This window comes from Phodopus roborovskii, unplaced genomic scaffold (genome assembly GCF_943737965.1).
Source record: "Phodopus roborovskii unplaced genomic scaffold, PHOROB, whole genome shotgun sequence".
NCBI classification, from domain to species: domain Eukaryota; kingdom Metazoa; phylum Chordata; class Mammalia; order Rodentia; family Cricetidae; genus Phodopus; species Phodopus roborovskii.
Window position 1 is genome coordinate 18312191 of NW_026126558.1, and position 26491 is coordinate 18338681.

At 45.0% G+C, this 26491-nt stretch overlaps 1 protein-coding gene across 1 annotated transcript in view; it reads right to left on the bottom strand.

Moving 5' to 3' along the window:
- The window catches only part of Hydin (HYDIN axonemal central pair apparatus protein), a 343862-nt gene that overhangs the window by 118778 nt on the left and 198593 nt on the right, over nt 1–26491 (bottom strand). The window contains 4 exon segments of the mRNA XM_051201355.1: nt 3823–4032; nt 4268–4378; nt 8550–8628; nt 9427–9564. Coding sequence (XP_051057312.1) covers nt 3823–4032; nt 4268–4378; nt 8550–8628; nt 9427–9564 — 538 coding nt within the window.

Genomic DNA, 26491 nt, shown 5'->3' on the forward strand with positions numbered 1-26491 from the left:
TCTACTTGCTGTAGTTATATAATAGGAACCAAATGCAATAAAAATTGCTCAGTCTCCAAGTACATAACCCATAATCTAAGTGGAAAGGAGTATACAGAGATTAATCTGACTGAGATTCCCTACCCAAGTGAGAGAGTGTATTGTGGCTGAGATAGTATCTAAGTGCCAAGTGAAGGTGAGGTTTTGGGAAGGAGCTGTGACTGACAGGATGAACATGTGTGGAGGTGGCAGAGTGGAACATGAGAGGAACAGTGTGTGAGAAAATGTGGAGGCAGAAAGTGCGGGGGTGCACTAGAGGCAGGGGGTAAACCAGCTTGGCCACAACTAAATGGATGGCTTATAAATATGGGGTTATGGTTAATTCAATATCTGTTCAGTTAAGATTACCAGTTAAGAGAAAGGCTTAACAGCTTAGCATGGTGGTGTTTGCTTCTACTCCCAGCAATCAGGCAGTAGGGACAGGTAGATCTCGAGATGAGTTTGGGGCCAGTCTGGTCTACATGAGAGTTATATGGTTACATAGAGAGACCCTGTCTCAAAAATGCGAAACCAAAAAAGAGGAGAGCTTAACGTGGGGTCCCACAGACTCCCTAAATATTATTGAGTGTTGCTAACGTTTTAGGTTCACCTCCAGAACTTGATAGTAAGACCCTACTGCCAAAAGTATCACATACTCAAGTCATAGAACATGCAGAGACCTAGCTGGTACTCTACTGGGAGTTTCATTCCTGCTGCAGCTTTCATGGTGCTGCAAGATGCTATGACAGCAGAAAGGTAACCATCAGTATTGCATCACCTAGCTGTCAATCCTGTGAACTACAGCAATGACCTGCCTAGTAAAATGTGTCCACCAACACAATAGTGACAGAAATGTAACTACCCATCTTTTGATTGGATGGAAGGCCCAGTCCATGAAATGGAGCCTACTCCTGCCACTGTCAATGAGGCCAAGAGCCTGTGGCTAGATAGGTCATGGGCCTTAGGGCAAAACCTACTACTAAATTATTCTGCTAAATGGACACACTATTAAAATGGCTCCTAATAATATTATATCCATTGATTAATCTATCTCTCAACCCTTATGAGAGAAGCTTCTTTTTGTAGTAGATGGCATTAATGCAGAGACCCACAACTGGTCAACATGTAGAGAATAAGAGACTTTAGAGTGCCCATGCCTAAACAAGACGTCTATACCTCACCCCTCCCCTCAAGGCTCAGGGGCCTATGTGGAAGAGGGGCAGAAGATGTGGTGGGAATGGGGAAGATACACAAGGCATGGGGGAGGGGAGCTCCCCTAGCCGAGGAGCTACTGGTATGTTAGCTGCTGGGAGAGTGACAGTTTTCTTTAATGGTGTGATATACCTGGTACATTGATCACACTCCAGGGAAGATCCAGAACTCAGGAATAGTCCAATATAAATGATACAATAGGCCAATAAAAACAGGACTTAATGGGGAGGGAGCAGGAGAGCAAGAGTAAGATAGAACAACATGGGTCGGGAGGTTGGGGAGGATCTGAGGAGTTGGGTGAGGGGGTAAATATGATCAAAATGCATTGTATAAATCACTAAGAATAAACCCATTATTAGCTGGAGTCATCCTTATGGATTTTTAGGGATTTCCCTAGCACCACATTTCTTTAACCCCATAGTGCTTCTCTCTATCAAGATATCTCTTTCATTGCTCTCCTAGTCTGCCCTGCTTTGACTATCCCATTCCCTCAGTTCTCACCCTCCCTCCCCTCCCCTTTACTGCCCCCACTCCCAATTTACCCAGGAGATCTCATCTAATTTCCCTTCCCAGGGTGATCCATGTGTCCCTCTTAGGTCCTTCTTGTTACCTAGCTTCTCTGGAGCTGTGGATTGTAGCCTGATTATCCTTCACTCTATGTCTAATATCTACTTATGAGTGAGTACATACTGTGTTTGTCTTTCTGTGCCTAGGTTACCTAACTCAGGATGTTTTCTTTTCTTTTTTTTCTAGTTCCAACCATTTGCCTACAAATTTCATGATGTCATAGTCTTTTTCAGCTTAGTAATACTCTACTGTGTAAATGTAACACATTTTCTTTATCCATTAAGATTCACAGCAATAGTGGAGTCCTGAGCTGGCTTTCCCCTATAATTAGATTGGTGAATACCCCAATGATCATCATAGAGTCTTCATTCAGTAACTGATGGAACAAAATGCATTGATTCAAACCAAGCACCAGGATGAGCTCCGGGAATCCAGTCAAAGAGGGGGAGGAGGGAACATATGAGCAAAGGAGGTCAAGATCATGATGGAGAAATCTACAGAGACAGCTGAACCAAGCTCAAGGAAGCTCAAGAACTCTACACTGACAGCCGTGGAGACTTCATGGGACCAAACTAGGCCCTCTGTATGTGGGAGACAGTTGTGAAGCTTGGATCATATGAGGGGCCTCTGGCAGTGGGACCAGAAGCTATCCCCGGTACATGAGCTAGCTTTTTGGAGCTCATTCCCTATGGTGAGATGCCATGTACAGCCTTAATTTGGGGTGGGGGACTTGGTCCTGCCCCAATTTAATGTGCCAGACTTATTGACTCCTCATGGGAGCCCTTACCTCATGGGAGGAGTGGATGGGGGTGGGCTGGCTTGGAGGTGAGAGGGGTAGGAATTCTAGCTGTGGTTGGAATTTAAAATGAAATTTAAAAAATTAATTAAAAAAGAATAAATCCTTTATTAAAAGAAGAGTCTAGGATGGACAAAAAAGGCTAGGGCATCCTCAGTAAGTAGCTTGATGGGTGATAGACAGAGAAGGGAACTCATGGTGACCGAACATCTATTGGGACCAGGGCAAAACACTGACTAATGAGATAGTCATAGCTGTCCCTCCCCATCTTACAGATGAGAGATGATGAGGCTTGGAGAGGTGCTGATGCTCCTAAGGAAACAGTAGGAATCCAGACAAGATAAAAGCCTGCTCTTTTCTCAATAATGTGTGGCTGAGATGAATGCACAGGAACTGATGGGATGAAGATACACTTTCTGAAAAACTTATCTGATGATGATGTCTACATGGGTTAGTAGTGAGGCAATCCCTTGCTCGAGATGTGTCTGTAGACTAGTAGCATTGATGTCACATGGCAGGGGACTTAATTTTGAAAAGTGAAACCCCAGTCCAAATGCTGGGCCCACTGCTGTAATATTTAGGCACCGCAGCCAGGTGTCATCGTGTGTGTGTGTGTGTGTGTGTGTGTGTGTGTGTGTGTGTGTGTGTAAAATCCTCCAACTTGGGAGGTGGAGGTGGGAGGAGGAGAAACTTGAGGTCATCCCTTGGCTGCACAGTGACAGTGAGCTTGAGGTAAGTCTGGCTGCATGAGACCCTGTCTCTGAAAATCAAAAACAAAAACATCAAAACAAAAATTTAGGTATGGCTTGATGAAGTCCTGCAGTGTGATTAGAGTGGTTCAGAGTGGGACTCAGGTGAGTAACTTGGGAATACTGGGTTGGTGCAAGTATGTGGGGTGTGGGGGGAGAGGGCAGCAAACAAACAAACAAACAAACAAACAAACAAAACAAAACCCCTAGAGACTGTAAGTGGAGGAGTGTGAGAGAATAGAGAAGGTAACAGCAGCTTCTGGACTGAGAAATGAGCATCTTCTGTTGGCCTAACTTGAGGAGATAGTGAGAAAAACCAGGGGAAATGATTGCAGAAAGGGGAACCGGGGCATGGAAGCTGACTATGGATGAAGGGCATGAGTGATGAGTGATGGATGGTTCAGGGAGAGATTCAAGGATAAGGACTGCAATCCACGTTTAAGGCAAACCTGGAAAAACCCCACCTGATGCCTGCAGTACCTGCAATCCATAGTTGATGTCCTTAGTGTCAAAGGAGTAGCTGACCAGGGAAGCCTCCCCCTTCAGGAGTATTTCATAGGTGGGCCCTCCTTCCACTTCACACAGAGCTTTGGCCTGTGCAATGATGTCACAGTGTCCATAGAAGGTAAACGAAATCTGATGGCTGCTGTATGGCCGCAGAACTCCATAGAGGGGCAAAATGTCAAACACCTGCAGAGGAAGTCATCCCACGGGGTGGGGGGGGGCAGCTGTCATGGTGATGGGTCTGCAGTAGGTGAGTTAAATTTTGTCAGTGGTCAGACTCATTCCTGACTTTTCACTTGACTCTTGGACATGTATGAGGTAACAGTGGGAACACTCTGGGTAGATGTTAGTTTCTAATAAAGAGCAGGTGCTTGGGAACATCAGTGCTGGGTAAATTAAGGGCCATTGGGATATCACTTACTTCTTCTATCCCAATGGAAAGCATCTCCTCCTGTTCAAATATCCACAGGGATTCTGGGTAGTCCACCTGGCTCTGGCTTTGTTCTGTTCCTGCGGAGCTATATTTTATTGCCTGGAAATGAGAGAGGAAGGAAAAGCTAGCAAGCATGAGTAACTCATCATCAATGCACACCTCTCCATTCCTCTGAGAAAGAGGCAATACAGCAAATATGATGATAAGCATGGGGCATATGGGGGAGGGAGGGATGGTTCAGTGGCTAAGGGCAGGTACTGCTATTACAGAGGACCCCACTTTGGTTCTCAGAACTCATGCTGAGTGGCTCAGAGGCACCTGTAACTCCAGCTCAAGGGACCTGGCTCTCTCTTCTGGCCACCATGGGCCCTGCCCTCATGTGCATGTACCCTCCCCAACACAAGTATGTGCAACTGAAAATGCCTTTTAAAAAGCTGGACGTTTTTCCTATGGCAATAATTAGACAATGTCCAAAATGTACATGTATGGATATGTACAGCAGAGTCATTTTAACAGGAGAGCTCAGAGAAAGCTGTCTGCCCACCAGAGACAGCACACTTTAAATACAGTGTGCTGTGCATTCATGGACCAGGAACAATACATTCAATGTATTCTTGAGAGGAAAAAATGGTTTCATTCATGTGAAATTACATAGGCCTCATGTGAGTCATGCTCTATAGGCATGAGTGGGTGTAAACTCATTCTGAGATTTGCATATGCAAAACAGATATCTGGAAGACTGGAAAGCATGTCAGTAGTATTTTTCTCATGAATGAAAGCACTCAAAGGAGCTTTGCTTTGGTTTTTTTGTACTGCATGAATTTTCAATGACAAGCATCTCATCTCAAGGATGGAAATTAATGAACATTCAGAAAGCAGATGTGTGAAATTAAAATGTAGGGAAGGATTTAAGGAAAGGAATCACAATCAATTAATACAGCACACATTATGTATGTGTCTCTGTCCTGTGTATATATGTTCATCTATATCTCACATGACAAAATAGTCATCATAAACATCATTTAAGTCATTTAGAATATTAAAAGTAATTGATACATACTCATGTACTTATTTGTAATTACAAATTACAAATAAAAAAAAGAATATGTAGCTGAAAAAATAATACTCCCATCAATGTTCCTTACTCCTCAATGTCTCTTAGGTACCCACTGTTCAGGCTTTGATAGGTTCCACCTGATTATTTTCTTTTGACTAAATTTTAAAATTCTATTTAACAGCATTTTATGCATTTATGCATGCATTTGAGGATGGGTAGGTCCACGGAGGCCAGAAGACAGTGCCAGATGCTATGCAGCTGGAGATACAGATGGTTGTGAACCTCCTGATGTGGGTACTTGGAATGTCCTCTACAGGAGCAGCAAGTGCTCTTACCTGCTGAGCCATTCCTTCCATCTTTGCTTGACTAATGCTTATGGAAGACACACATGAACCAGCTCTAGGTTCTGGGGAGTGGGGGGGGCAGTGAGTGGAGAGGGAACTAGGAGAAAGAGAAGGGGAGGAGAGGAAAGCACGTGGGACTAGGAAGATTGAGTCAGGGGAGGGATAGAAGACAGGAGACAGAGAGATGCAGAGAGAGACAGAGAGAGAACATAAAAGAGGGAGCCATTATAGGATTGGAGAGAAAAATGAACTTAAAAGAAATGTCCAGACACCTACAAGACTGACTCCAACTAACAATTTGAGCAACAGTGGAAAGGCTACCATAAATGCCCTTTCCTGATAATGAGATCAACGACTAACTTATCCACCATCATGAGCCCTCATCTAGTACCTGTTGGAGACAGAAGCAAACACCCATAACTAAACACTGAGCCAAACTAGAATCCAGATGCAGAGAGGGAGGACAAGACCATGCAGCAGAAACACATAGACAGCTGACAAACAAGGAGGAGCTAATGGGCCCCTAGACTGATAGCTGGGAATCCAGTATGGGACTGACTCAGACTCCCTGAACATGGGTCTCAGCTAGAAGGACTGAGCAGTCTAAGGGATCTCAGACAGTGGAACCAGGATGTATTCCTGGTTCACAAAAGGACCTGGCGGGCACATCCCCCCATGGAGGGATACTCCCTTAACCTAGAGACAGGAGAGAAGTCCTAGTCCCTACTTTAAATGACTTGACAGGTTTAGATGTCCCCTCCTGGATGGCATAGCCTACATGTGGAATTGGGGTGGGGGGTGGGAGGGGAGGGTGGTCGGGGTGCATGTGAAGGTGGGGGGAGAGGGAAAAAGGGAGGGAGTGAAAGGGAACTGGGATCGATATGTAAAATAATAAAAAAAAATGGTAAGCAGAACTGGAAAGAGAAAACCCTGCTCTCTTGATGCTTGTACTTAGATATTCTATGCATAAGTAAATATAACCATTTCACCATTTAAGAAACAGAGACTGCCAAGTCTCCCAGCTAGACACATGCATCCCCTCACTGAAGTGGGGAAGGATAGTGTTTCCCACCAATAGAGCAATGTAAAAATGTTTACAACTATGCAAAGTATATTAAGTACTCAATGAGTGCTAGTTGTTGGGGCTGGAGAGATGGCTCAGTGCATAAAACAATGGCTGCTCTTGCAGGGATTTGGGTTCTTTTCCCAGCACCCCGATAGCACATAACCATCAGTCCCGTTCCAGATGCCCTCTACTGGCCTCTGTGGGCCACATGCACACATGTAAGAAAAAAAATCACATATATAAAAAATTTGAAAGGTAACTATTGGTTTTATATACTTTTGCCTTGGCTTAAATGGTAGCAACACTATGTGCCCATTTTCACCTAGCACTTTTTTATTTTATACTTTGGAGTTTATACCAAACTAGTAGAGAACCTATTAGCTTTTTATAATAGAATTCCATTCCATAGTACTGTCTTGTGCAGATGCAATTTGGTTTATTCAGTTAATCTCATGTTAGAAGAATTGTTTCCAAAATGTTCTTATCCCTGTTAACAAAGCTGTGTTGTACAAGGCCAGTTATATCTTCATATAAACACAGGGGCATATCTGGAGGGTAGTTTAGAAGAGGAAGCATACGTTTTAAATATCGATACAGCTTCCAAGTTACAAGTCATAGAGGCTACATCAATTTTCACCCCTGCTTGTCCATATGAAAATCTATGCTTGTGTGCATTCTTTGCCATGACTGTTTCTTAGCATGGAAATTTTTCCAATTTTTTTTTTTTTTTTTTTTTTGCTGTTTCTAAGGTATAATAAAAATATCTTTCTAGTGGGGAAACTTTGTGTCTGTAATGGTTTTCTTAGTCTATCATTCTAGGGGAAGTATTTACAGGTGTACATTCTGTAGTGAGATAGTTCTGTGGCACTGACCACGCCCATTGGGGGGTGGAGCCATGGGCGGAGTGACCTGTGGAAGGAGGTCGGAGGGGGCCAGGAAAGGCGCTCTCTTTCTGGTGTGACTAGGACAGGAGAGGATCGGGTTGAATTTCCTGGTGTTCATCTGTCTAGGTTGTAAGTTATTTCTCCCTGAATTTATTTGTTTATCCTGATCCTTATTTAACTGTGATAACATTCTGTATGTGTGTGCGTGGGTTATGGGCCCGTGTGTATGGGAGTGTGTATGTATGTATATGTATGTATATACTTGTATATCTTTAATGTGTTCACATGAGAGAGCATGTGTCTATGCAACCATGTGTACATGTCTGTGGAGGCTAGACGTCAATGTTTACATCTTGATCACTCTCCACCTTACTATTATGATTTTTTTTTTTTGAGGTAGAGACTCTCACTGAATCTGGAGCTTATCAATTCAGCTGGACTGTAGGCATCTACCCGTCTCTGCACCCATCCCACGAGTGCCGGCTTTACCAGTGTGTAACACAGAGAGTGGCTTTTACATTGGTGATGGAGATCTGAACTCAGGTCCTCATACTTGCACAACAGGCACTTTACCCACTGAGCTGTCTTCCTAGCCCACAGCTTTAAATGTGTCCTTGCATACACTACACTGTTTCTGAAAAAGACACTTTTCCATTAGAAGCCTCTTTGCAGAGGGAGGGAAGAGCACATGACCAGCCAGGCTTGGAAATACCAATTTTTCACTTTTGGAAATTGTGTCTTGAGGTATCCTGGGCTCTCACTGAGGTGCTCACTCTGGGGAGAGGTGACCTGGACAAAGCTACCTGGCCTCATGCCAGCTCCATCCCAGGGTTGCACTTGGCACTCTGCTTCTGGCTCTTCTCTGCTCTGGGAAGGACCTTTTACTTGCTAACCCTGCCTGGGAGTAGAAGAATCTTACTTCTGGCGTCATGGTGGATGCTATGGGTTTTTTAATTTCTCTTTCTTCAGGTCCAGCTTCATCATCCATTAGGATAGTCCTGAGGAGTTCAAGGGAAAGAGAGAATCATTCACTTGGCAGCCATCACCATCAGCCCAGCTGTATCCCCACTTCCACTTCCTCTAGGCCATATCCCAGAATAAGGACAGAGTATCGCTCAAGGGGCTTAGCTGTCCTCTGCCTTCAAATGTGTAGAGTGGGCCTTCGCACTGCTCAGTTTCCCAGAGGCCTTCCTCTCCTGGAGCATCAAGTTCATGTTCTGCTTGAAAGGCATCCTGGGAGCATGGGCAGTTCTTTGGAGAGTTCGGACACATCCTTAGTCCTCCGTGTTTAAGTCCATAATTTTCCATTTTGGTTTTGAGAGTAGATGTTTCTGTATAGCCCAGGCTGGCCTCAAACTCATAATCCTCTTGCCTCAGGTTCCTGAGTGCTGACACGACTGGCATGGGCCACCATACCTAGCTGAATTTCATAATTACTTAGAGCATTTTGTTGTAAGGACACAGCATTTGATGGATAGATAATGGTGTTATTTTCTGCTTTCTACCCCCTGTCGAATCCTTCCTGCAAAGCTTTGCTCTGTGTGTGTGTGGGGGGGGTGGGAAGCAAGGACTCAGCACCCCCAAGGTTAAGAACTCTATACCCCACCTGAGATCAATATGGTTCTCAGCTCTCCAACCCAGAGAGCCAGCCGTGGGCCTAATACAGAATCCACTCACCTGAAGGTTGACTAGTGTTTGGCTGAATGGACTGGCGAGGGATGGGTGTTGAGAATGTAAGTTTCACGAGAGGAAAGAATGTTATTAAGGACAAGCCCATACTGGCTTTGTCTGCTTACTTGATAGAATCACTGAAGTCCATCTCAGTGGACTCTACCATCTGTGGGGCTGCCGGAGAGCTGGCGGTAACTGAGGTTGCTGGGATGGACTCCATCTGGGATGTGAAACCACTGTAGGGCTTGATGCAGGGCACAAACCTACCAAGGCAATGAGGCATTGTCAATTGCAGATTTTTGACCCCTGCGCTCTCATTTTCATATGTTCTATTGGAAAGATCCAGAAGGACAGCCTTGAGCCCTCTCTTGTCTTCTTCAAATCTCAACAGTTTACCCCTAAAAAATTTGGGACCCCACCATCTCAGTCTGGATTCAGGATATCGTCTCTGATCATACACAGACTCCTGGGATTCCCCTCTTCCGTGTTCCTTCTCATTCCTGGTTGAATGTGAGCTCCCCCAGGACTTGTTTCTAACAGGGTACCAGATACAGTGCATTGCCTGAACTTCATGGCCAGACTTAGACTGGAATGAATGAGGATTCTACTCCTAAACAATCAGAAAGCAGAGGTAGGACTAGGGGGTGGTATGTGAGGCACTTTGTGTTGGGATCCTGAAAATAAAAATGACCCCATCCCTAACAATGCAGAGTCTTCAGCAGCTTGCTTAACACATCCTAGTCCTGGCCTTATTGGTGAGCTTTGCTGCCATTCAAGTCCGGAGTAAAGAGGTCCAGGGGAATTAATTAAGTGGCTGCACTTGCTTGTACTGAAGCTCACGTGTTCAGGTTTCACTCATTTAATTTTAAAGGCCTTTGGATGTGACCAAGGCCAAGGTCAAGGCCAAGGCTCACTCCCACCCTCTTCTTTCTGGGCACACATGACCTTGTTCTGGCCGCTTCCTCTTCCTCCCCTATCTCTTTCTATAACTTCCAACCCAGTTTACTTATTTAATCCTCCTGCTCCACCTGAACTCAGGCTCAGCACTGTCCAACTCTCCCTTTGCTGAAGGAGAGCCTCCCCAGCTCATCACAGCTTCTCATCTGTTTCAGGGTGATACCCACTTCCCACAGAGGCCTGGGGTCCATTTCCTAAGTTGCGGGCATCCCATTACTACCTTCTGATTTCTGCCTCTCCAGTATTATTACCTAATAAAGCAATTTTATTGGGGTGCAGTTTACTTACAAAACGAACTCATCAGCCTATTGTTTGATGAAATTTTACAAATACAGGGACCCAAGTACCTACCACCCTATGTGTAGACACTATCTTCCCCTCAGAAGCTGCATACCATCCTTGTAGATTTGTGACACAGCTTTATGACACAGTGGATAAGTTCTGCCCTCAGTTTCACAGAAATGGAGTCTGGCATCTATACTTACTGGTACCTGACTTCTCTGGTTCAACATCAACATTTTGAGATCAGTGTTGTTATGTGGAACGGTATTGTTTTTTAAAAAAATGAAGTAGTACCACGTAGAATGGATACTTATCTTCTTGCTGATGGACACCCAAGCTGTTTCTAGCTTTTGAATGCTGTTAATAAAATTGCCATAAGTATGTGTGTATGAGTCTTTATCTGCACACGTTTATTCTCTGCTTTCATTTGGATCTGGTGTGTTCCCCCAGAGTCTCATGTGTTAAAGTTTGGTCTGCATCTCAGTCCTACTCATAGGTGGACTCATAGGAAGTTTTGGGCGGTAAGGCCTAGAGGGCCTTTGGTCACTGAGGATATACCACTAAAGGGGATGGTAGAGGGAAGCTCTCTTCATCCTCCCCTTTTCTACAGCTCATGATGAAGGCACTGGTTTCAGTCTGCCTTATATTCCCCACCACGATGCCCTGTCACAGGCCCAAAAGAAACAAGACCTTTAAAACTGTGAGCCAAAACAAACCCTTTCTCTTTATAAGATGACTGGCCCAGGTGCTTGTTGTAGTAATGGACTACATTTCTACATGACTAATTCATTCTTTTTGGATAAGTTCCTGTGTAGGGAACTGCTGGATTATATGACCTATGGATATTTAACATGAAAGGAAACTTGCCAAACAGTCACACTTGGTATTCAGATTAGCTTAAGCCATTGAATGCTGACATGGTAGCAGGATACTACATACATACTATTAGGTTTATTTTAAATGTTTTACATAATTACTACATATGGAATCCCAGTTTTAATTCATTTCAAAAGTCAACAGGGTGGGGGGGGGGAGGAGCAGTGTTATTTATTTGCCTAATGGAAGATCAGTTTACTTTCCCTTGTGGATTTTTGGGGCTGGCCCCATCTGTAACTGGGTTCATTACAGAACCATGAGCATTTTGGAGGGCAGGGTCTTCTCAGCCCTGCTACACAACTCTATTACACACAGACTGAGCTCAATGGACATTGGATTGGCTGACTGGCAGGGTAGGTGGTTAAATGAGAACAGGAGATCAGTGTGTTGCATGCACATCCCCATTTCGGATGCTCTTGTCTTCCTGAGCTCTCACTGGGCTTGTTCTAGACCAGATGTCTTTAGTTGTCTCTGATTTCCTCTTGGTTGTCAGGGGACAATAACATCTCCTGAGAAATGTGATACAGTAAGATGCTTGGCCCCATCCTTGGGCAGGTTCAGGTATAGGACAGGGCCCAGGAGTTAGTTTTAAGTCGTCCCAGATGCTTCCAGTGATGAGCAGCCACTATGGGTGGGAAGTCACTGTGATAGCTCAGGACAGAGCCGATAATTAATGTGGGGCTAACACTGTAGCCTTCCCAGCTAGGGACAGTGAAAACCAGCAGAAGACAATCCTGAGCACTTATTAAATCACACCAGGTCAGCAGAGATTCCTGGGGGGACCCTCCGCTGGGTCACTGTGCACAGAATAGCACTCTCTCACTCAACATTGGCACCCACCCTGGGATGTCTTCCAGATTGAAAAGAGAACATGGGGGAATGTCTGTCAGGGAAAAATACAAAGCTGTGGAGTGTCTGCACACCTGGGGAAAAACAACACCTCAACTGGGAAGTGAGAGGTCTCTTTGGAAACAAGTAAGAAAGTTTAATGCAACGAGACCTTTAGCAGAATGGAGGCTTTAACTTATTAAAACTTGCCTCCCCCTCCCCATTCAAATCCAACATTGGTATAGCTTTCCCCCCAAAAAAGACTGTTTTTCCCTTCAGGTATAGATGATTGCTTTCCTGTCATGCTGGTTCTCACAGGATTAGATTCCATTATTTTTAAAAGAGAGTGTGCAGCAATCAAGGAAAATCAATATTGCTTCAATTCTAGAAGAATAGCTAGAGACACCAGGAGAGGATCCTCCCTTGGGCCATGACAGCATCCTCTGAGTGTTAAACACAGGCTGATGAGCAGCACTGAGCCAGGCTCAGGAGGCTCCTGTGTAAGGATCAATACAAACCTTTGTGCTACACTGTAAGAAAAGCCCACCATGCTTATTTCTGGTCCCCCTGCATGGCAAGATGCACCATGACAAAACAAAAGCCCAAGAACAAGCCTGTGCTTCAGAACAAGCCAGTTCTCAGGATATGTGTATACTGGAAGTGACGGTCAGACATGCACTCAGGTCAGCAGTGGGGTCCAGGTGGTGGGCAGAAAATGTGGTCGGGAGAGGGAGCTTTGCAGTAAACTCAGTGAGTGATTGCTAGCTTGTTTACTCATTACATTTTGATTCTGGACATGCCCCTTAGTGAGGATCACAACAGCCTCTGGCTTTATGTAAAGGGCCTGCAGATGGCCTTTCTCTGGCTGGACAAAGAGAACCTGCCCAGCACATGTTACTTTCCAAATTGATGACACAGATGTAGATGGCCCACATCTGGATCCCTCTGCTGGGAGGATGTGCTCATTGACTGAGGCTGTGGATACTGCGAGTACCCTTCTCTGGAGCCTTGCCCTGACCTGATAGAAATGGCCTTCCAACACCAAGAATTTCTCAGCAAGTTATGTCTTCCTGAAGGAAGGACTCAAAGGTAGGCAAAGGACTGGCCGGTGGGTATGATGCTCTAAGGGCGCAGCTGCCTCATCCCTGAGTGGGACAAACCCTGGTGATTCAACACACTCTCCAGAGCCTCCTGTGGGATTGGCTGAGGTTAGAGGAGTTTTTAAACCACATCTCTCTGCTTCCCCTCCATTTTCTCTGGCTTCCCTCACTCCTATGCAATCTCTCCTGAGGCTCTTTCCTCAATATACTACTTGCAGAATCACCACCCCAGCCTCTGCCTGGGAAGAACCCACCATATCTTTGCACAGTTCCAGAGAGGAGAGACCTTGGTTTCCAGCAAGGCCAGTGGGTCAGAGATGGGGTGGCTGTAACTGAGCGCACAGTGCTCTGACAAAGCTCTTCATGGCCAAACTTCCTACTCTTCCCCTACTGCCCTGAGCCTTCCCATTCTCCATTCTCTTCATCTGCCCAGTTCTCAATGAAATTCTCTCAGTGCAAAGAAAGTTTCTCATTGTCAGCCTATGGAATATGCTCTCCCTCTGTACTCTATGCCTTTATTGTCTATGATCATGTCTATGCAGCTTCTAAGCCTGAGCTTCCCTATTTTCAGTGAGGCATATTCCCTGACCCCGAGGCCAAGGTATGGGGTCATATTCATGCTCCCATAGATGGGACATTGTAATCGACTCAGCTGCCAAGCCTGTCTCCACCACCACTGCTCCTAGCACATGATGCTGTATCAAGTTTCAAGGTGATGCTCACTCAATATTTATTGAATAAGGAATTCTATTCAAAACTCCTATAAGGCTGAGGAGACAGCCCAGCAGTTAAGAGTGCTTGCTGCGCATGCATGAGGACCAGAATTCAGACTCCCCAGAACCCATGGGAATGCTGGGTGGGTGGGGAGGCCTGGCTGTTATGTCAGTGCTCCAAAGGCAGAAATGGGATCCCTGGAGAAAGCTGGCTTTGTAGGCTGGCTAGATGAACCAGTGAACCGTGGGTTCAGTTGGGAGCCCTTCCTGAACAGATGAGGTGGAGAGGGGTTGGAGAAGACTCCTGATGTTAACCTTGGGCCTTCACATGCCTGTGAATACACATGTACCCATACTTAATGGGCATACTGACACATACCACACTCACATATATGTGAGAGGGGAAAATGACTTGTAAATTTCCTGTATTAAAAAGAGTTACAAAGATCTTGTTTGGGGCTGGGAAGACAGTTTAGGGGGTAAAGTCTTTTCTGTGCAAGGCTGAAGACCTGAGTCTGACCCCTACCCCCCACTCACATACATTTTCCTGCTTCCTAAACTCAGAGTCCTTAGCATGCTCCAGCCTTCACTGCCTAGATCTGTGGTTTTATGCCGCAGTTCTTCTTACATGGGGAATCAAATGATAGAAACAGATGCGGCCGCTGGAACCCTCCCTGCTAGCATTCATTATAGCTGTGTCAACACAACCACAGACTTAAGCCAACCACAGACACAAGCATTATGGGAAAGCAGCCTGCCTCAGCTCTCGGATATCATCATATTTCCCATGCTTCCAACTGGCCATGTGTGCCAAGGGGAAAGTAGCGAGAGCAGAGTAGCTGAAACTCAAATCCTTAGGGTCTTAGGGCTGGGCACTGTAGTCTTTGAAGTACTCAGGAGGGGTTCTGACAAAGTGAACGTCCTTTCTGGGCCACCAGTGGGATCTTAAGAGACCAATGGCCAAGGCACAACTTCAGAAATTGGGTTTGCGCAGCATCAGTCCATGTGGAAGCTCCTGCCAAGATTCCAGTGTGCCTTCAAGGCAGAGAGAAGCAATGACCCCATGATGGTGGGAAGAAAGTCACAGAGAAGATGGCGGTAAAGTATATGTTCCAGCTGGAGCCTGTGTTAGGTGACTACGGCCAGCGCTGTTCATCAGCTTCTTCCCAGCACTGAATAAGCACTAAATAAGCAACTCTCAGTTTGGTCTCCACACCAGGATGCCATCACTTTTCAAATGGCAGAACTGAAGCAAGCAATTTACTGAGTTGTGCTAGACTGACCCAAAGCTCACACTCCTGAGTCACAGGTGCGGGTGTCCCTGGGTCCACTCTCTTGGTGACAAGTCACAAAACAGGCCTTCCCATGTCAGAAAACATTGCAATCCCCCACACAAGGAATGTGTAATGCGTTGTCTAGAACCTTCCCTGGTAAACTAAGGAGGAGAAGATACCACCGACATTGCCCTTGGGGAGACGTCTCAGGAGTTCAACTGTGAGAGGAGCAGAAGACATTTAACAGACTCTACTTTGAAGTTCTCTAGAGGTATTGATGTGAGGCACAGCCACTTCTACAAAGCTCCAGAAGGTGTCCCCACTGCTACACACTCTGGAGAGGGCTGCTGAACAGGTAGACTGTGAAATCTCATAATATGCTCAGCTTCAAAGCCCTTAAAAATACTTTCAAAACAGGCAAGTTTTAAAAGTCAGTTTCTTTGAATGTCTGAACTCCCACAGAGGTAGCTTACTTTGGGGGACTTTTAATTAATATGAATACATAGATACATGAATACCTTACGAATCCAATCACTAAAGGAGCCAAGTGAACCTAATCGGGCCTAGAATTGGATCTGCACTGGTACTCTCCACTGGCTTCTTTCGAAGCCAGCTTAGCTCACATTGGATTTCTGTGAAGCTGATGTCCGATGCTGATACTAAGGATGCTTGGAAAATGCTTTGAGACGAGTGAAGCTGTAACAAGGTGATCAGGGGTCTTTATAACACCATGAAATGAAAAACATTCTTCCTTGTGGGGTACCAGCTGTGGGGAAGCAGCTGGCACATCAGGGAACCAGACAGCAGAGACCCAACAGGGGAACCTCTTTCAAGTTCAATATAGAATGGGCTAAAGACCTCCTTGATCAAGGGACCTCCCTCTGCTTGAGACCTCGGGTCACTCATTTGAAGGTTTGTTTATTGGTGGGTGAGCTATAGCTATAGGAGCTTCCCAGAGGTCTCTGAGTGCACCAAAGAGGGACTGACCCACTGTCTTCTTTCTCAGTGGACCTCAATGTACTAATCACTGCATATTTGTAACAGGAGTGATGTGGCATACAGCATTTGCTTATAGGATGTGTTTTCACCCTAAGAAGAGAGTGGGGAACTGCCTTGGTGGGGCGAGGGGAGGTTGGTAGACACACACACACACACACACACACACACACACACACACACACACACGGCTTTACCTGGCTAATGCTGTCATCACTGACCTTGTAGAGAGGTGGTTTCAGTTTCATAACTCAAAGCACCTGCAGTTGGGTTGGGAAGTTGATACCACAGACACTCCATTTTCTTCTATCACCTGTGACAGAACCAGTGACTAACCGAGGAAGAATAAGAGAAGGGCTGAGACACGGTGCCATCATGCTGAGAGCAAAGGACAGGGAGTGTGAGGCTGCGAGGAGCCAGAGGAAATCATTCAGAGAGAGGAACAGATGGAAAGGCTGGTTCTGCAAAGTGGCAGATGCTGTTTTCTGGATATTAGAAAACATTCTGCATATTTGCCATACTCCGGGAGGGAAAGGCATGAGCTAATGAGAGGCTAGGGAGATGTTCGGGTGGTAAAGCTCTTGCCTTGCAAGCATGAAGGCGCAAGCTCAGATGACCAACACCTATGCAAAAATCCAGTGTGCTGGCAGACGTCTGTAATGAGAGAAGCAGGCAGATCCCTGGTGCTATTGGCTACCCAGCCTCACCAAATGGGCAGGCTCAGTGGGAGGGACTGTCTCAAAAAATTAGGTGGAGAGTGATAGAGGGCAATGTTGTGTGACACTGAACTTAGACCCATATGTACATACACATGTTCACGTACACAGGCATGTTACCCCCCCCCCAAAGGGAAGGTGGTGTGTTGGGGTTGGCAATCCTGATTGGGATCCAATGTAAGATGAGGGTGTGGCAGGCCAGCACGATGGTCAATCCAGGAAGCATGCTGGAGGAAAAGGGGGGCTGTGCAGGGCCTTAGGAAAGCTCCCATCAGCTTGATTAGTTTGCTAGGCATTGTGACTGCATCACACTGTCTCCCACCAGACAGGATCATCTCCAAAATGATTATCAACTTAACCTTGCTCCAGTCATGTCTGAGCTGCTGCCCTCCACCCCCCAACAGCAGGTGGGCAGGGCCTATCTTAGTTTATCCAGTGTGGTGGGTATGTAACAGCATCTCCACGCTGCTTCAGTTTCGAGAAGTCAAGGTCACTAACGGGGTGGTGGGGGGACCTTTTCATTCTTTGTTGACCTGACCTCTAATATTCTGGCTTCTGTGAATTTATTGCCAACCATGCTCTCTCCTTTCTATCTTGTCTGTCTTTTCCTTCATGGCTATTCTTTATCATGTATACCAGTCATTTGAAGAGAACATGCATACCAGAAACTTCTCTCAGCTCGTAGCTTGTCTTTGCGCTCCTCCCATGTCGTTTTCATAAATAAAAGCGCTCAAAGCGCCACAGGCCAGATTTGTGAATAGCTTCATTGTAGCTTTTATATCTTGAGAAATTCTCCACTATTTAGATTGCTATTCAATTTCTTATCTCTTCATCTATTACACACACTTCAAATTTAAAAATATTTTGACCTTCACATTTAAAATTTTAGCCCCTATGAAACTGTTTTCTTCATAGTGTAACTTCAGGAATGTAGTTTGGGCTTTCCCTTTGTGGATAACAGCTCATTCCAAGGACACGTGCTGAATAGCACGGTATTCTTGGTTCAATAATTTCATCTTTGTCATGTTTTTATAAATTTAAACTGTTCTGTTTCTGGGCTTTCTATTCTGTGCCTTTATTCTGTTTGCCTCTCTCCACAAAAGGCACCTATTGCTTCTGTAGTTTCACATTTGAAGGGGCCTGGCTAATTTCAACTTTAGTAATTTCGTGTAAATTTTATGATCAACCTGTCAGTATTCTGACTGAAATTGCATTGTGGGTACAGATCATTTTGGCAAAAATGACACCTTCACTAAGTTGAGTCTTTAAAGTTAATGAAAAAGTGTGTCTCATGCTATCTGTATCTTAGTGACTTTAAAAAACATTAAAAAATTTTGTGTGTGTCTGTGTTTTGTGTGTGTGTGTGTGTGTGTGTGTGTGTGTGTGTGTGTCTGTCTGTCTGTCTGTCTGTCTGTGCTCACCCACCAGCCATGGCATGTGAGTGTGGAGGTCAGAAGATAACTTTTGGGTTTTGATTCTCTCCTTCTGCCCTGTGGGTCCCAGGGATTGAACTTGGGTTGTTAATGCTTGGTGACCAGTGCCTTTACCTTGTGAGCCATCTTGCTGGCCCTGATATGTCATTTCTTAATTTAAAAGTCCTATTTCTCTTTAGATACTATACCTGGGCTCTTTCTCCCTCCTCCTTCCGGTCAGCAGTGGGCTGCTCTTTGCTGAGGGTTGCTGGGAACACCCAGGGTAGTTCTGTTGGCTCTTTTCTGCTGACTAGTTTATGGTGCTCACACTACTCTCTTAATCCAAACCCTCTTATGGCTTGTGACATTTGGAAACTAAATCAAACTTTCCAGCCTGGTTCACAGTCCCTCCCCAGTTTGCCTCAAAGAACTTTCTAGCTAAACATTGTTCATTTTCTTGATGATGGGCTTCTGCTGCAACAGTCTCATTTTCCAATTGTTTCCTCCTTTGCTTAATGTTCTTAAAGTAAACACTGCCAAAGGTCAGATGGGTCTTCTTGAAATTCTTATGTTAAACTCCTAATTCATGGAAACTCAGAAAATAACAGTATTTAGAGGCAGCATCTTGTTAGAGGTAACTAAGTCAAAAGGAAGCCATTGGGTAGGCCTTATCCCAAAAAGGCTTCAATATTTCCAGGGAGGAGAAAATTGCTTTTCCGCCTGCAGAGGGGAGGTGTCATGCAGACATGGGGAAGCTGGGAGTCTGTAAAGCCAAGGGAGGCAGGAAGCCAATCCTTCCCCTCATGGTCCTCAGAATGAACGAAACAACCTCAGCCACACCTCCACCTCCAGCTTCTGCCTCCAAAACTGGGAGAGAACAGAGAACAGAGTTCTGTTGTTGAGGCTCCTGTCTGAGGAGCCTTCTATGGCAGTGACAATGTTAACATAAACACTCAAGTTCCTAGGAGGTTTTTCTGTGAGAAACCTTGCAGCTCACACACACCTTTAAACAAAGCAAAACAACAATTCAATTGTTCTTTTGGCCCAACATATTACTGGAAATGGAAGTGTTCCCTATTTTTCTTCTGTCCTTTAAAAACCTCCTTCTTGATTTCCGTGGCTGCTTTCTTCTGGTTCTTTTGCTGAATCTATTTCTCAGCCTCTGAGGCCAAGTCCTCTAAGTTTCCTCCTTTAAATAGACATTCTAATCTTGCTCCTCCATGGAGACTCATGGAATGTTAGTGTAAGCAAGTGCATTATCCCGACTCTCCTGGATCCCCCTCTGCAAACTGAAAAAGGACCAAGGCTAAGGGAGGGCAGCCACAAGGCTTCTCTCATGCCTGCAGGGGACCAAGCAGGGATGAGACTTTTGTCCTTACTGTTGCCAATTCCTGTTCCTTTCAGAAGTTCTCAAGTGAACTAAGATGTATGTTAGAGATCCACAGATCTGGCTAGAAATTACTCACACGCACCATGGGCAATGAGTCTACTGTCAGTCTGGTCACCATGCTTTGCGCTGAAGGGGCCAGGTCTCTCTTTTCTACAGTAATCCTCTTTACACAGGAGGAGAAGAGTCTTTGTGGCTCTCTCACCATCTTCTCCAGGCACAGACCTTTCTTTCTATCGGTGTTCTTAGACAGTCCCTTCTCACACACTGAAATTTTCCCTACTTCTTTCCCCCAGCTGAAACTTCAGGCACCAAATTGGCTGTGCCCTTCCCTAACGCATTTAGCCCTCTGCACATCCCGTCCACCCCTTCTCCTTCTCTACAATACCCTCTGGCTGGCCACAGGGCATTTTCTTAAGTTACCAAGATCTTGGGAGGTCTAGCACCTTGAAACTGGAACCCAGCTTCATGCTTATTTGTCCTCCTTGCTCTCCTGGAAGTGAACACAAGGGCTATTATGACTTGCTTGTTCTTGCTTTTGACTTTCTGCTCCTGCCAACTGATTTTTAAAGAGACCAATATTTTTTTTTCCTTACCCAGTGTTTACAAATTCAACACAAAATTCTTAAATGTGGGGGGTCTATGTGGCTGTCTGGTTAGAGTGCACAGGGGTTACCCACATGAAGTGCCAGAGGCAATGGTCAGCTGTGAGTGGGGAGGGGGCCTTTGCTCTCCAAGGCCAGGGAACAGTGGATGGGCACAGGCTTCCTCTCTATTCTTCAACACAGGGTGTGTTTCACACATACATTTTCCTTCAGAACCTTTGATGGTAAGTAGATTGAGAACATGCAAAATGGAACTGGAGAAATGCTAAGACAATCGCCGCCAGTTACCTCAAGCATCGCCATTTCTGAGTTACTATTATGGGATGAGCTTTTTTTTTTTTTGGAGTCTATGAAAAGGACATGTGCTGCTTGGTGTGTCATGTGTTCAGCACCCCCAACATGCTTCATTAGTAATAGAGTAGCAGCAAAAAAGGCCCTCTCCTAGTTGCTTATTCCCAGGTCCTGGGTCACCCAGAGTTCCTAGGGACTTTTGTCTGCAGTCAGCCAGGATCTTGTCTGAACCAGGACAGTGGCCAGTTGGGGGTATGGTGTCACTAAATGTACCTTGTAGGACAGAGCCTCCTACAGAGCCCCACCCAGAATCTCCAGTGCAGTAAGCATCACACCTTCTATCTGGAACCAAAGACCAAACACTGCTCCTGCCCCCAGACTCTGAGCATCTTCATGGGGTTTCTACACTGAGTAAGATTTGCAATGTGCAGTGGAGAGCAAAGTGGTTTCAGACTATGGAACAAACTGTAGCTGTGGGTTCTTATGATCCTTATCTGTACAGGCAAAGACTGCTTTCCTACCTAATCTTTCTCTTTCTCCCTGCCCCCTCCTTCCCCTCCTCTCCCCGCCTTTCACCTCCCTCCCAAGCCCCTCCCATCCCAATGTTCTTATTTTAGTGACTTGTCTGTGCTACTTGGGTTTCGTTGTTGAAGACCATAGCAATAACAGTTCCTAAATAAGCTTCATGTAAACAAAGCCTGATGGGAAGAGGGGTTTTATCGTTCTATCATATCATCTTTAACAGGGGTGTGTGTGTGTGTGTGTGTGTGTGTGTGTGTGTGTGTGTGTGCACGTGCGCGTGTGTTGGGTCCCATGCACAGCTTCCATGCTTGTCTCTGCATAGACCAGGGGGTATCTATCTTTGCATTTCTACAGCATGTGGTACAATATCGGGGAAGAGCCTCCACCAAAGCACCATTTAAACCAAGGGTGGACACACTGCAATTTAATATACAGAACAAAGGACTCTGATGTGTCAGTAGGAGACAATGTTTAAGGCCAGGGCTTCCTGGTCAGTTGTGTCTATCATGGTGGCCTCGGTGTTGGGGGGGTGACATTCATTCTGACTCCCCAGGGTTGTTGGATGATGTGTTGCACACGTTGCCCAGGACATGAGAAGTATTCAGCTTTATTTATTGCTTTTGGTCAGAAACCTTCCAGAACCTTCCTCTCCCTGCTCCTAACATCACCATATTGAGGAGCTGACTTCATGCAGCTGTCTACAGGAAATATTTCTGACTTAAGACATTTCCCCTGTGCTCTGAGAAGCTGTTAAAAAGCTTTTTTTCTTGTAATAGAGATGTGAGTTCATTCCTACTGGATTGGTGGTATTGCCCTATAGCCTCAGAAACAGGTGTGCTGTATTTCATAGGAAAGATCAAAAGTGCAGAACCAGAAAATATGACGGTGCCTTAGCAAGTCCCCAGGGCTCCATGGTGACAGAGCTGTGCTGGAGGTGGCGTCTCACAGCAGCTTGCTTTCCTAGTGTCAGAAGGGGCCTCTGGCTTGTCCTTTCTCTGGAACATTGGGGAAGTGGTCTTGCCCCTTGGGTACCCTTACAAGCAGGTGGCATCTAATTTCAGAACTAGGTGTCCATGTGGCATAGGACTGGTAAGGGAAACACAAGGGGGGCTGTCAGTCATCATGGGGGCATCTTTGTTCTCTTATGTCTGGCATCCATCCTCCCCCCTCACTCTTCTGTATTCATCCAGTTTGCCATTTGCCAAGGCAGCAATAGGAGAAGAATATATTAGTAGGAGACTGGAGCCCCCATTACCATTGGACTCATCTTGGATTTCAAAATCTATCATCCTGCTTTAGAAACAAGACAGCAAAGAATCAGCCAGGAGAAGGGGCTGGAATGACATAAATACCAGCCTCAAATGTTGCCCAAGACAAGCTGGCCAGTATTCTGTTTCCCCTTTGGGACCATTCATCTCTTCTCAGAGCTACCATCCTAGAGCCCTGGGGCTGGCTGTTTACTATTGTGTCCAATCCAAATTATCCCCTAGGAGGATAGCTATGCTTGCAGAAGCTTAAAGAGTTCTGAGAAGTACCACACGGGTAGGGGAAAGAGGGTTATTAATGGAAGGGACAGAAGTTTAAGTCAGCAAGAGGTCCCTGCAGCCCTCCAACCCCATGGGGCCTCCTTGTGTCCCAGATTGATTTCAGTGGAAATATCCCAAAGCTACTCTGGGTACCACTTCTCAAATGTGGCTTGGTATCAACATGACAAAGGTGCCCTTCTGGTCTTCTATAAAGATGTGGCTGCTAATGGCTGGCTTTTGCTGAATGTGCATTATCGGGGAAGACACTGTTCTGAAAGCACTCCAGGCACCTACTGACTCAGTTCTCATCCAGTCCCTGGATGGAAGGACCTGAATTATTCTCATTCCACTCATACAATCCGAGACTTGTGAAAAATCAGCTATTGCCTAAGGTTATATGGCCAAGTAGGACTGGAGGTGTAGCTCAGTGGTCCAGCATGCCTTTACTGTGCATGAGGCTTGGGCCCAGTGCTTAGCAGCTCACCACTCCACCCCAGACAAAACATTACTTTCATGCAGGGGCCAAGGATGAGTCTGAATCAGAGTTGGTTCTTAGCTAGCACATTGGATTGCTTTGGGGAAGCCGAAGCCTAGGCATTACCCCTGAGGGATTCAATAAAGCTGTAATTAGGCCCTTGTACAGAACAAGGGACTGCTTCTAATAATGAGTCTGGCTCATTTAACTACATAGAAAGATGCTGGGGAAGTCAAGGAAGCCACACCCTGGCTATGCCCTACCTGTATTTTTGGCTAAGGCCTGGTGTGATGGTTAATCTTCCTTGATTTTTAGAATCACTTAGGAGACAACACTTCCAAATGTGCTAGGGAAAGTGTTTCTCTTTCGTTGATTGTGAGTGTCACTATCTGAATAAATAGGACTGAATGAGTAGGAAAAAGGGAGGACAGCAAGATGGCTCAGCAGATGAAAGTGTTTGCCTGCCAGTCTGATGTCTTGAGTCTGATTTCTGGAACCTACATGGTAGAAGGAGAGAACTGCTTTCTGAAAGTTGTTTTCTGATTTTCACATGTGCATGGCATGTTCTTACCCATTTATGTGTTAGTTTATGCACACACACACACACACACACACACACTAAATAAATGTAATTTTTTAGAAGGCAAGAAAGGATAAGGTGAGTTTAATACCAGCATTTATCTCTTACTGTTCTCTGATTTTGTATGCAATGTGACTCATCACCTTGAGCTTCTGCTTACTACACCTTCTCTGCCATCATGGACTGACTATATCCCCTCAAACTGTGAGCTAAAATGAAGTCTTCCACAGTTAAGTTGTTTTTGTGAGGTATTATGTAATAGAAACAAGAAAAGTAATTAGAATAGAAAGTGGTACCAGGAGTAGGGTTGTTGATGAGATAAATCTGGCCATGTGGGCTATAGGACTTTGGAACTAGTTTGTGGGAGACTGTGGATACATTTGGCACTGTGAGATAGAGGATCCCTGGGATGCAATAAGCATGGTATAGTGAGTGATCCTGGAAGTTATACGATGAGAATGTAAAGACTGTATTCATAGGTTTCAGAGGGAAGCAAGGACTCTATTGTCAACTGGATTATAAGGTATTCACTATATTCTGGCAAGGAATCTGGTGGCTATATTTTGCCTATGTTCTTAAAATGTGAGTGAAGCTGAATTAAAAACTAGAGTAAGTTGTTTGGTGGAGAAAATTTCAACACTGCATAGCATTCAGGATATGACATAATTACTGCTCACCAATCTTAGATCAACAGTGACAGGGAGAAGATAAATCAAAAATCTGCAATTTGATGAGGAATGGAGCATGAGGAAGTTTAAAGTTACAGGAACTATGGGTGTTGTGAAAGCATTTATTATGTTTTAAAAAATAATGCCATTAAAGAGAATCCTTGCACTCTGTGCTAGAGAATAAGAAAGGTGCCCCATGAGAGCAAGATTCCCACCCACTGAAAGCTTCAAGTTATGAAAACACAAATTCATATTAAAGGAGAGTGAATGAACTATGAATGCTATTAAAGGGGGTCCCCTAGTCTAAAACCACCACCCACAGAAAGTAGTTTGCCAATTTCAGTCAACAAGCTGCACAGAACTACTATAGATGTGGTAAGAGACCAGGTGATATCTCAAGCTTGCAGTAGTACTTGGTAGCTTCAACTTCTTGTGCTGGTCTTTTAGGTGTGCAAAATTCAGGAGTCACAGGGGGCTTGAACCAATGGTCCAAAAAGACCCACTGAGACTATGGAATATATGACATAGTTGGATTCTCTGAAAGGAGGCCCCAAGGGGCCATGTTTGAAGCTGTTAAAGTGAAGGCCAAGTTGCAGTGCAGACCCCAGGATGGTAGAGAAGGCAACACTATGGCTTATCTGCCAAGGAAACCAAAGACATGGAGTAGAACTGGCCCAAGAAAGATACTGTAGTCAGCAGAGCCCAAGACCACTGGAGCTCAAGGACATCACCATAAGCCCCAGATGTTAGACATAGAGTCATAAGGTTTGCCATTTGCTTTTCTGTGTTTAAGCCTTATTTTTGGTCAATCTCTCCTTTGTATCCTCTCATTCTCCCCCTTGCGAATGGGAATGGTTATTAAATGCTATTGGATGTTGGACATATGTAATCTATTGTTAAATTTTATAGCATGGGTTGACAAGAGTTTGTCCTGAATCTCAGAAGAGATTTTGGATTTGAAATTTTAGAACAGTGTCGGGAGTATTAAATGAAACAGTTTTAGAGGTTGACAACATGTACTTTGCATTATGAGATGAGTAAGAGACTTTGGTGGCAAGGGATGGGATGTTATAATTTAAAGTAACATGTTTGGGGGGTCATGTTGAGGAGGGGGTATGTTTAATATTGAGGTGGTGGTTAATCTTCCTTGTCAACTTCACAGGCTTTAGGATCATTTAGGATACACATCTCTGGGTATGTGCCCCCGGACCTTAACTGAGGAGGGAAGACCCACACATGGTGGAGGAGTCCTATGGACTAGGGTTCCAGATGGACTAAAAAAGGGAAAACAGAAAAGCACACTTAGGACTAGATTCATCTCCCTGATTCTTGACTGCATATGCAATGTGACTGGCAGCTTCCTATGCCTTATCATGATGGACCTGTTCCTTCAAACTGTGAGTCAAAAGCAACCCTTCTTCTTCACACTGCTTCTGTCAGGCATTTGCCACAGCCATGAGAGAATTAATAAACCTCAATGAATGCAGTCTTGTAGAAGAAGAGTATTTTTCTGAGGATATGAGCGAGTTTCTGAGTCTATCGTCTTGGTGCTTGAGAAGCCTTTGCCTCTAATTCTGTGGGAGAGGCTGCATTTGCAACAGGGCCATAGGAGAGTGGAAGGGGCCTTTAGTGAGCCTAAAATCGTAACTAAGGTGGGAGGGCTCAGTATGTCTTGAGGACACGTATGTTTTATGGAAAATATTAGCTTTAGTCTTGAAACTTCCATTAGGATTCGAAATTACCCCTATTATACAGGCTAAAAATTCAGGACACAGAGTTACACTGGTTAGAAGGCGAGAACTTGGACTCCAGTTGGCTTTGTCTGGTTTTATAGTTCTGGACCCCAACTACCATGAATTCAGTACATCTTGGAAAAGTTCTATTTCTCAAGCAAAAGAAATCGAGGGATGATGAAGACAGAAAGAAACATCCAGAGAATTAGACTTCCACTGTGCTCTCCCCTCCTTCGTCCTCCTCTCCCA